This window comes from Euprymna scolopes, chromosome 30 (assembly GCF_053919585.1).
Source record: "Euprymna scolopes isolate OS-2025 chromosome 30, ASM5391958v1, whole genome shotgun sequence".
Classification (NCBI taxonomy): Eukaryota; Metazoa; Mollusca; class Cephalopoda; order Sepiida; family Sepiolidae; genus Euprymna; species Euprymna scolopes.
Window position 1 is genome coordinate 51,041,323 of NC_136511.1, and position 12,699 is coordinate 51,054,021.

At 38.1% G+C, this 12,699-nt stretch overlaps 1 protein-coding gene across 9 annotated transcripts in view; it reads right to left on the bottom strand.

The window, feature by feature from the left end:
• Positions 1-3,714: 3,714 nt before the first annotated feature.
• Positions 3,715-12,699, bottom strand: part of LOC145254801 (uncharacterized) — a 456,223-nt gene continuing 447,238 nt past the window's right edge. For all 9 annotated transcript variants that reach the window (XM_080113596.1, XM_080113591.1, XM_080113597.1 and 6 more), the window contains one exon: positions 3,715-10,353. In XM_080113596.1, coding sequence (XP_079969722.1) covers positions 4,099-10,353 — 6,255 coding nt within the window. In that variant the 3' untranslated portion in view covers positions 3,715-4,098. The remainder of the gene's footprint in view (positions 10,354-12,699) is intronic.

Below are 12,699 nucleotides of genomic sequence, written 5' to 3' on the forward strand. Positions count from 1 at the left end.
TTTTATTTTTTTTCTAAACTCGTTTTGATGAGTTTGTAACCACGAAATATAAATTAGAAAATATGGTCGAAAAATTGTGTTTTTTTTTTGTTTGTTTCTTTCCTCCACCCACGAAGTTTAAGAAAATAAAATATTTTGTACATCACCAAGATTTTATTAATTTCATTTTTTAGCACTTAAAGCAATAACAGAGCCCAATATTAAAAAAGAAAAGAAAATTATGATAATTTTTAAAAACAGAGAATTAAGAATTACTTCCCTTGACTTTATTAAAAGAGTTATTTCCCCTTAATAGCTGATTACAGAAGTTTCTATTTACCTGTCTTTCCATAAGGACAGAGTTAGACACAAGGTCGGTTTTTAATGTGGGAAAAATCCAGCTCCTCAAAAAAAAAAAAAAAAAAAAAAAAAAAAAAAGGGGGCAGTGTGAATGGGAACAAAAATGAAAATAGTCTCAATCATGTAGGATTTTTACTCTGTTGACCGAGGACAGAAAATGTGAAGTATAGCATCAAAACAGATACTACATTGTAATCTTGGCCCAAGATAATTACAGAAGTTATTTCCTCTTAATCTCATAATAATACGTATTAGAACGCTATTGATCCCCCCCCACGAATTGCTTGAACAGCTTCCTGGCTTCATATGTTTTACCATGTTATGTCAGAAAGATAAGCTAAGTGAACGACTATAGTCGAAGGCGACCCGAAGGCTCCCTTTTCTTCATTAACTGCTACACCAAAATATAGAGGAGGGCGCAACTCTATTTCCAGCATTACTCCATTTGCTCTAAATCCTCTGTTTATAATGATTAGTGTTTTGCAAGGGGACACCAAATACCATTTTTCCAGTTTTTGGTATGACTCAACTGAGAATTGAACCCTAGTCTTTCGGCCCATTATTGAACACACTTACCAGTATGCCAGATGGGACGGTAGTCACAAAATAACCACCATTTGTTGGTTTAGAAGCATTTAAGAACCAAAAATACTTGGTCTTTGTCTCAACCATTTAATTCAAGCCCGAAATTACATTTTCATTGACAGTTTAAAGGCTTAAAAACGATTTTCGAATTTCGAAAATGCCATGGTAGTAAACATGTCAGCCATTTTTTAATCTATTCACATGACTGACTTGTTTTTACTGTATCATGAAACTTCGAAATTTGAAAGCAATTTTGAAGCCTTTAAATTGCCAATGGGAAAGTCAGAGATTTTAAAATTGACATTTCAATAGAAAATAAATTAATATAGTGTCAACAACATTTTGGAGTAAACACTGAAATAGGAATAAGTTCTTTTGTACGACAGGGGGACATGAGAAACTTAATATTTTTCTTTGGTTTATGAGTGCAAATGGACCGTAATACTTTAGCTTCACTTTTTTAAAATTCAATTCATACAAGAAATTACTTAAGTTAAAAAGCTTCAAAATTATTTTCGCATTCCAAATCGACCATGTTTTATAAATAAGAGGAAGACAACTCAATTCGAACGATCGAGATCAAAGTCAGGCTTGTAAAGGATACAATATATTATTAAAATTGCTAAAAACTATAAAAATGATTTTTGCTATTTTTGCATTTATGAACCCACGATTTCCACGAAGTTACTTGTGTGTGCCCAGAAGAACCGGAAATGGTCGACAAGTAGTTTTCTGGATATTAAGACATTTTTTTCCTAATTTATTATTTTATGAATTTCAGTAGTCGTCGCCATTCTTAACATGGGGATCGGGTAGGGGTAACAATTTGTGTTTTTTTTTTAATAAGGCTCGCCCGACCGTTTTCGGTTATTCCCGTTATTTGCTGGGCACACCTGAGTAACTGTAGAAATCGTCAGTTCATAAATACATGATTTTGGGAATATGCTATCTTTAATCCATAACGGGTACATACCTCATAAAGATTTTGCTGCAATTTAGTTTGGTTTTTAATTAGTTTAATTCTTAAATAACACCTTTTGTTTACTATATTTTGTGAAAGTTTTAATATCGAAAATAATTTTGACGCCTTTAAACTGGCAAATAGAAAATATTTTTTTTATTTTTTATTTAAGCCTGAATTCAAACTAAAAATATTGCTTTATTTGTTTTCTGACACCAACCCTCAATGTGTGTGATTCTAAAAATTACCCAGTCAAGGCTGATGACGATATAAAATGTTTTTTAATGTATGTATGTCACATATGAGACGTTGTGAGAATAACATTCAAGATGAGCGTAGTTGTCTGAATAATCAAAATAATACAAAGTTTGCAAAGTAATAATTAAAAAGTTTCACCATTCTATTCATTTAAAAATGTATTTCAGTATTTGGGCTGTTTACCAAACTATTGAATAAGAATATTTTTTATTTATTCTTAACATCCCACCCTAATAGAGCAAGGAGATAATCATGATTTGACACACATAACTGGACACAAGTGCACATACGAGAATTTTTTTTGTTTTCAATTACAGAAGAGTTATACTAGTAGAAAAGAAAAGACAATCAAAAATAACTGCTACAATTCGTAAGATTTTTCTTTATTCAATTAAAGAAATTTATCTTTTTCAAAAAAAAAAAACTTATATAAAAAAATATGTTCCATCCATTTTTTAACATTCTAAACTGCATGTTATGTTTTATTTGTGCATTATATAAAAATATTTATTTTGAAATTGTAAATTTTAAATATAATTTATTTTGAAATATTGTTGCTGAATTTTTTGCAATTTCAATTAAATTCAATAAATGTTTCGTCATTTAATGTTTTCTTTTTTGTGATATTTTCTTTACTTTATTGAATTGCCAGAAAAGTTTGGTTAGAAAACAAACATAAATTTTTGGATTGTCTTTTCTTCTTGCTAGTATAACTCTCCCGAAACTGAAAACAAAAAAATACTTCCATCGAGTTAAAGTGTATTTGTGCCTATAACTGTTGGTGACATACAATATTTTAAAAGAAAATTTGGTACTTGTACAGTCTAATCAAGAAATTAAAAAATGAAAATATAAAAAAAAAAAAAAGTTTAAAGTGTACATATCTGTTATGGAATGAATTTCTCAAAAACAAAAAATTCACTTAATTTCATCAAATATTTTTTTTTTTTTTTTTACAGCAAAAAAAAAAAATTTGTTATGATACTGAGCAAAAGGTTTTTAGGAAGAAAATCTAGTATTAAAGATGGGGAGGGAGTGTCGGCGCTTTAAATTGAGCTATCTCACCGTGGTGTGTTAAAAAAATTCAGAGAACGCCAACGCACTGTCATAAAAACGTGTTTTTCCGCTGTAAAAAAGAAACTACTCGATCAAATTAAGGGAAATTTTTTCAGAGATCTTCAGTCCAAAACGGATACATACAATATAAACTTTTTTTTTTCGATATTTTGATTTTTTTAACGTCTTGATTAAACTGTACAAGTGCCGAAAATTTAATTACAAAATTTATCCCAAACAATTTAGCTTGGTTCACCTACTCATGTGGGATATATTTGCCTTAAAAACACTTGAATATTTACTAGAAAATATAAACATACAAATTTATCATTAATATTGACCTTTAGTAGTTGTTAGTCATCCATTGACCATATTTTTTTTCTGAATGACTAAAAGCTATTGTCCAATATTAACAGCAACTTTACATGCTTATATTTTCTATTAAATAATAGTTCTTGCACAGAATTTTCGCTTGAAAAACAAAAATAAAAGCAAAATATGTATGAAATGCATAATTATGTAAATTGAGCAAGTAGTTTTATTTTTGAATAAAAAAATTTGAAGCAATTAATGAGAATTCATTGATACTACAACATAAATCTCACAAGTTTGAATTATTGTGTAATTCCCCCCTTTTTTAAACTGTTTTCAAAATGTCTGACTAAACAATTACTGCTACTAATTTGATTTTCTTTATAAAAACGAAACTATTTATATGATTTTTGGAATATGATTTTTCTTTATTCTTTATATAAAACCCAAATAATAAATATTAAATTGTTTTTAACGCAAATAGGTCACAAATGGATAGATGAATCCAAAATAAATTGCTTTTGACTTATTTCCAAATTGTATTTTGCTTTTAAATAATTGATGTTGCCAGCAGTAACATTTGCTCATTAATTGACTGAGATGGTCAGATGAAACGACCCATTTATTTGTCGTCTTCCTTCGCGCAGATCCGGTTCTGAGTGGAAAGTCCGTATTGTGCTCTCTTCAGATGCACCTTCTTCGGATGCAGATTTTCGCAGACGCCTCAGTTTTTCGATTCGTTTCTGATCTGGCTCAAAAGAGGCAAAGAGCTCGTGAAAGCTCCTGCATCTTTCACCACGGCCAACAACTACTTTGCTCGATGCGGACACCTGTTCCGAAGACACAGAACTGTCGCTAGTATGGATAAGCTCTCGCATTGATGATATGCTCCATCGATTATGACTCGTACTCGATGACGTTGGTGATGACTTTTCTTTGGGATTCCGATCAGATGCAGAGGATTCATGCATATCTGATCTTACGCTTTCGTCAGCTGCTACTACTGCTACATTGTCTTCAGATGATGAAATGCATTTCTCGGAACTTTGTGATCTTTGTCGTCGGAGTGGTAATGGAGGTTTTGAAGCTGCAGAGCTATCTTCTGTAGCTGGCGTATCATCGGATACAACCGCTGAGCCATTATCAGTATTGGAAGCTGCTGCTTGTTGGGCTAATGCCGCTTTTTGTCTTTTCGCGTCATGCCGTTGTTTTACTGACCTGGGGGTCATGATCTTTCCAGATGGTTGACTTTTTGGAGAGCACATTGGACTGCATGAATCTTCCTGAATCTTTTCCGTTATGTCCTCATATATCTCACTCATGGGTGGTTGTTCAGGTTTAGATCGGACCCTGGTCTTCTTATGTCGTTCTTCATCACTTGAACTAAACAAGTCCACCATTTTGGCTATGCTTTTCGACACCGCTCGCTTTTTCTGATGAATGGTTTCTGCTGAACTGTCACTGGAACAAGAGAGCTCTTGCCGCTGCTGTTGATGATGATGATGCTGAATACGATGGACTGTTCTTGGCATCTGTCGGCTTTCTTCGGTCTGTTCGGTGTGACTGTTACTGCTCTGAGACAAGGCATCATTACTGCCCTGTTTCAGATCAAAATCGGGAGGCGTTGACTTTCGCCGACTTCTTTCGTCATCTCGTCCTGGCTTCCGATGCAGGCTTGAAGATCGCGGCGGCGGCTTAGGACGGCGCGATCCATTTGCCTGTCTCGACGATCCCCCGTCCATGACATCAGTCCTTACCGATGACTTGGACCTGGGGCTCCTTTCTACAGTAACAGACGTTATGTAGGCGCGCGGAGCATCGTTATCATCCTTGTTAATGCTGCTCCGTGATTTCCGAACTTCCTGGTTTGATTCATTTGCCATTGCAGCTCTCCGTTGGCGTCTTGTCCGCGAACGGCGAGTCGGTACTTCATTGTTGCTTGAAACTATTGAATCTCCTGAGGCGTCTTCTGTTTTTGATTCCATCGATAGGGACGAAGAAGTTATTTTTACCGGGTATTCACTTCCAACGTCCTTTACTGGAACCTGCGGGAGCTCACCATAGCGGCGGTTGCTTGCTGCACCATGGTCGGAAGATAAGAAGCGGATATCTGAATGAAAGTTATCGGAACTGCATTCGTGGGGTCTGGATTCATACAACTGACTGAAAGATGATGATAATCGAAAACCATGACTTTCTTGACCGGTGAGTGATGCTGGGAATTCTGCTGACTTGGCATGTTCTAAATACACCTCACTGCCCAAATTCATTTTATCGTAGATTTTTTCTAATTCCATAATAGCATCATTGAGTTTTGCTTTTCTTGCTATAAAACTATCCCGTGATGAAACTTTAGTCGGTGTGTGCACTTTAGCTGAAAGCATGGCACTTGTGGATGGAGAGAACGTTTTGAGAGTGTTTAAAATTTTATCGAGATTATTGTCATCTGCTTTTAAGATTTTCGACTTTATTTCAGAAAGTTTATCTTCAACTTGCCTTGCGAGTATCTTCAGTTCCTCCATATTCTCTTCGACAGGTGCCTGGATGATTGGCACTTCCGTTTCTTTGAGTGCAACCATAACATTACTGTTTGAACTTTTAGAGTTCTTTAATAGCAGAGCTAAATCTTCGCCTGAAGGTGACCTTTCCACCAAGCCCGTATTAATGAGCTTTTCCTTTAATATAGATGGGTCCAACTGGTAGTTTCCATTGACGACATTCTCATATTGCTTTTCTCCAAGGTTGGTCATTGACTGATACGTCATACTGGAATGAGTTGTTTCCTGCAAGTGCGCGAGATTGGAGTATATTGGCGTCTCTTTTGTTTCTATGGTCGAGCCAACCATGCTTTTTAATCCTAACAAATTCTGCGCTTCAAGCCTGCTTACATTATTAGATGAATGATAAGAAACTGGTCTTCTTGGTGAGGTGGTGTTAGACATATCTGTACTACTTCCATACCGCCTGCTCTGGCTATTCGGAAGAAGTTTGTTTCCGAGGACAGGTTGCAAGTCTTGGAGAACCTCATCTAAGGCATTCATGCCGTCACTTTTGAATGAGGTTTTTAAGTTGGATGTTGAGTAAGATTTTGTCGGTGCTGTGGTTTCATTGAAGGAGGAAAGAAGAGAAGAGAGGGAATAATTGTTTGACGGCTGTGAGCTGACCATCGATACGTGATAGCAGGGTGTGTCTTCGGTTGGAGGGAAGAACTTGCCTCGAGAGGTTGGAGGTGGAGGAGGACTCTTGGGATCGGAAGGAAGCTCTTTCATTAGTTGATCGAAATTGGTCAGTTCTTCAATTTCTTTCCAGAAAGGGTCCTCGGAAAATGGTATCGTTTCCAATGTACGTGCTGTGACACGTTCGATACTTACAGGTCCTTGATGACTGTCCATCTGTGGTGACCAGATCTCTGTGTCCTTAAGTTTTTCCTGTATTCCACCGATTAGGTTTTTCCAACTACACTGGTCTGAAGTTGGCACACTCCTTGGGCTCAGCTGGCTATTGACACGGACCGCCTGACTGTCACTTTTTCTGCGCAAAACATTTTCTGACATTTTGGTGATTTCAAATAAATCTGGTGTAAGCTGATCGGGTCGATGTGAGGCTAGTGTAGAGTCAGAGCCATGAAGTGATAATGTGTTCCGACTCTGTGGTGAAAATAATTCATATTCTTTATTAGTAACCGGACTACGAGCGGGTAGGACATCAGAGACAGGGCTGCCATTGTTGAAATTTCTGCCAGGAAGAAAGAGAGGGCTATCAAGAGATGAACATTTAGTCTGCGTCTCTTCATGATAACTACGACTGGATGCAAGCGAGTTAACATCTTGCGTCGGTGTCACTTGGAGGAGGCTTCTAGTGGGAGCAAGTGCATGAATCTGCACTGAATGACCCTTGTACATATCACTATCAGAGATAGAACCTGTTTGAGTGGGAACTTTGGGCAGCAAACTCACTTTTTGTTTTGGTTCCAAATAATTTTTTCTTGGGATGTTCTGGACAGACATTTTATCGGATGGCTTGGAAGGCACTTCAGGGGTCTTAGCAGTTGCACTGTCTTCTTCAATGACCGATAGGTACTTTGACCACTCATTAGCCATGTCCTTCACAGTAGTGGCTAGGTGGTTGTCTCCATCCACGTCTGCTGGTTTACCCTCTGTGGTGACATTTTTGACAGGCGATTTCATATAATGTTCCCACTTTTTGACACGTTCAGAGACCTCGATGTCGTATTCTACATCAGAGAACATGCCAGCATCCATTAAGGGGACATTGAGCATCGGCTGAGGTGAAGAGTTCAAAGTTTGACTTGACAACGTTGAAGGCGTAGAGGAACTAGAGAGACGGTTCTCGTTAACCGAAGTCCGTTCAGTATCAACCGATCTTTTGGCCTTATTAGATTCGGACACAAGTAGACTTTCAGAAATCGTTATGATTGGTTTATAGTCCATAAAACCCATTCCAGAAACTTCAGACAGCTTATTTGATGAATCAGCAACGGCTGGTTTTGTCTCCTTGGAAAAATCGCTTGTCGGAAACTTTGAAAAGCCTGATACTGAAGAGCTTTTCATGTCAGACGTTTTGAATGCTGGTTCCGGTGCCTGCTTTTGAGTTATCGGTGCTGAAGCTGCAGACACAGGGGACGATGCTTGTTGAGGTTGGATATCAGGCATGATAGGTGCTGGACGGAAGACATCAGATGGTTGGTTGATGGGCGAGGTCGGCTGTGAGGTGACACAGATGGTATCAGTAATCGTGGTCGTCGTTGTGGTGCCATTCAGGCTGTCTTCGATAACTTTCATTGAGTGACGGTGTAATTGCAAAGTATTTATTTCACTGCTGGACTCAAGGTAGGGCATATTAGACTCTAACAGTTCATCTAGTGAGTCGCCGTCACTGTAACATTTAGAAACATGACGGGCAGGGACGTGAAGCAGCATCCCTCCATCACTGTTGGTCGCGCTGACACTGATTTGTCCTGCTTTTGAATGTCGCTTTTGGGAATTTGACAGTTTGGTTCGGTGCAATTTGGCTTCTGGTTTCTCTGGTGTTTTAAATTCAGTCGGAGGTGGGCACCGGTCTAATCCGTTCTCAGACTGATGAATGGGCTGAAAATGAACTGGACGGTAGGAAGGAACGGGGTTTGGTGCTCCAAATGCTTTAGCATGGCTGTTGTTCATGTTTTCTATGCTGTCCGGTTGAATGAAGAGTTGTGATGGTAACGGCAGTTGCTGATGAGGAGAGGGAGGAGGAAGATGTTGCTGTTCCAACTGTATTTGTTGGAAGTGTTTTTCGTGTTCGCGTTGAAGTTGATGTAGCTGCTCTTCGTGTTGTGACAAAAATAATTGTCTTTGTTGCATAGAGGGTTGTTGCAAGAATGGATTTGTTTGTTGTTGTTGTTGCTGTTGTTGTTGCTGTTGTTGATGATGATGATGTTGTTGCATCTGCACTGATTCCTGCTTTTTAGACTGCAAAGGTGACTGTAGCAAGAGAGGCTGAGTTTGCGGCAGATGCGATGGCTCTAGCGGTGGTTGATACTGCTGTGCTGAGAAGCGATGCTGCTGCAACAATGGTGACTGCTGTTGTTGCACATGTGATTGCCGCGGTGGCAGTGATGGTGGTTGTGGTTCCGACTGCGGTTGTTGTGGAGAAGGAATTATACACTGGATGTTGTTTCCAAAAGTGACAGCCGTTGAGTTTCTGTTCTGGTTATGGGCAGCCTGACTCCTGGTATCACTTCGAAGATTAGCACCAAATGAAGGACTTGTATCGTATTTTGGATCTAACTTAAAACTATTCGAAACGCCACCATTCTGTTGGTTCTTTCGTGGATATTCAACGACAACCATTCTTGGCTTTGCTGGTTTTTCGGGCTGGTTTGGAGTCATGCTGTCTCTTTTAGATGTCACTGTGGGTGAAAGTGATCCACTGCCTCCAGAAAAAGCTGTAGACACTGGCCTGTAACTAGGAAACGATGACGTCATGGGGGTTGGTTTTGGTACCTCAGATTTAAGTTTTGGCTCAAGAACGATTTGGTTCCCGGCATTTTTTAAATAGTTTGTATATTCTGGACCGGATCTATTTTCAATGCTGTCATATTCACCTAAAGAAGATTTACGTCCTTTGCCCCGACCAGCCTGTACCTGGGAGAGTCTTTGCCGTATCTGGTTGGATATTTCTGAGTGTGGATGACCCTCCTCATCTGATGTTGGACATACTTCCATTCTCTGTTGCCTCATCTCTTCCAAACGTTGAAACTTCCCTTTTGGTGAAGCTGAGCTCATCCGGTCTGGATTGCTCCATGTGTTCAAAATTACTTGACCCGGTTTGGGTGAAGACGGCAAATCAAAGTCCGTACGGCCAATTGATGTCGGCATTGTCTGACTTTTATTCTCTTCGACGGGTTCCGTTCTTTTCCACTCGGTTGCTCGGGTTTTCTCCACTTTTTTAGTTTTCTTGATCAAAAGCGGATTTCTCGTCCATCGTTTTGGACCACTGTCGCCCGAGTCAGTATCACTGCCCGAATGGTTAGCTTCTGGTATGTCATCATCAGAGAACTGGCGGAGACAAAGAGGACGTGGGCTCCTCCTCGGCTCATGGCTCACAGCCCACTGGGGTTCCTGGGAATCATTTTTCTCAAAAAGCCGTTGCCTCTCACCTCGTCGGGGACCCTCACTCCTCGAGCGGTGACGAGCTCTTGACTGTGGGTCAGTATTTGATAGATCCCTTCGTCCTAGTCTTTCAGGTGTTTCAATGGTAGGACTTGCTGCAGAAGGGGTAACCTGTTGGGCTGCTCTTGACCCTTGACCTTTCGATAAACTTTTCAACTTTTCATCTGCACTCTGAAAAGAGAAAGAAAGTAAAATATAATCAGTCGTTTGCAAACTATCAATGGCTAAGTTTGATACAAGGCAACACATATTGAGCTCACTACTAAACTATATGAATATGCTCATTTTTGTTAGATCACTGAAGTAAAGCTATAGTGAGTTTGGTTAGTATTTAGATGGATGACGGTGTTGTAAGTATACACTCCACTCATATATTTATTAAATGCCATTTTTCTTTAATTTCAGCATAAGAGTAGGAGTACTTATCTCTCCAGTATTAAGTCCTTATGCTTCAGCCCATCACACCATAAGTATGAAATAAATCATTTTTTCATATTACACTGTGTGTTAGCTTACTTCATATTAATCACTCCATTGAATTGCACTTCCAGTTATAAAAAAGCATAACAAAATTACAATCCCCAAATAATAATAATGATATGAGAAAACACAGCTTTTACTTTTTGACTGTATTCATATATTTTTACAAAAAAAAAAAAATTCCCCAACATTTTTTTGTTTAACATCATCTTCCCACATATTCTACACTTTTATTCCTTTCAGTGAAAATAGATAAGTTTTTCAGTTATGGTCACACAATTTTATTAAAATATAACTAGCAAGACCTGTGTAAATTCCAAGGTTGTATCTTGCTGCCATGTTTAAAATTATGTCCATACTATGGACGTCCAGTGCAAATGTAGTCCCCATAATATTATTGTAAATTCTTTGATCAAAGTTAAACAGATTTACCTAAGTACACTAGTTTTAGAATATAGCTGGTTAAGGAAGTCTACCTTTAATTCCATCCTTTTGCTTGCTTTGGTGGAATGAATCAGTCAATGACAACAACAACACCTCTCTTCCAGCACCAAAAAAAAACCCTCCCAGCAAGCTCTGAACTCCCTAGAAAGAGTGGGTAACACTCAACTGGGCCCCAATGAAAGTTACCAAAACACAGAACAACCTGCACAAGTGGGGCTATGTACAGGACACTCAGTGTCTTTGCGGCATTAACGTGGAAACTATTGCACACATCCTTACAGACTGTCCCCTAAACAAGGTATACTCCAATACGGACATGAGAGATGCCTCAGATGCTGCCCAATGATGGGTCTCGAGGTTTAGTAGAAACACTATGATGGTGATGACCTATAATTTCTTTGTAGGAGTTTGCAACATATTTATTGGCTATTATTGTACCATCTTTAGACAGAACAGAAACTACACTTTAATCTTAACCTAGAGATCAAGAATGGGTATATTAGTTCGAGTTTTACATTCAACAGAGCAACAGCATCAGATGAAATTTAAAAAGCATGTTTTTTGTATTGCATCTTCAAAAATTAGGCAATCTAATGTTTTAAAAGAAAGGTGAAAGGTGATAACGTATGCACAAAAATAAAATAGATATTATTATATAGTTATACAGGTAAAGATTAACAATGTAAGACGTATTCCTTTCTTTTCAAGTTATCCAAACTAAATCATCTGTCTTCTGGGGTGCGGCTGATATTGCTATAGTTTATTTTATTTTATTTATGGAAATCGCTCCAGACAAGGCATAAAGCCATTCAAAAAAGCTGAAATAAAAAAACTTATACTTCAAGGTCAAAAAAGTACTCAAGTGTTTGATGGCTAGATTCCAGCTCAGAAAAGAGTAATTCTTCCCCCTTTGTCAGAAACATCACTGATAGAATGTGTGGACTAAAGGACAAAATCAGGGATCAATTATTAAATATCATCCGACTTGTTGACATAACTTTTTTAGTTTTTTATTTAATGCCTACACAAAGAGATAGAAAGAAAGAAAGATGTACCCTTTCCGTTTTCTCCTTGTGACACGCTCTGATTGGATAATCAAAATAATTTTTTTCCATTTGACTAATGTCTGCATTTCATTGGCTTTACTGATCAATGACACAATCACGGGATATAAACTATATTTGTATTATTTGGATTAATCAGACTACTGTGATTTTTCACAACGTTTCGGTCGATGCAACCTCTGACCTTCCTCAGGTGTATCTTGTTGAACTTGGGAATGTTTCTGTCGAACGTGGGAATTTGGACAGAATTACGAGTGGAACCCTTTATTTATTTCACAAGGGTAGCATGCTCTTGTTCCGTCAGCCATTACTGAATAGAGGTCCATGGCTGATGGGACAAAAGCATGTTACCCCCGTGAAGTAAATAAAGGGTTCCGCTCATAATTCTGTTCAAATTCTCAAGTTCGACAGAAACATTCCCGAGTTCAACAAGATACATCTGAAGAAGGTCGAAGATTACATCGACCGAAACATTGTGACATCAAGATGAGAACAGTGGTCCGATTAATCTAAATAATACAAATAACCA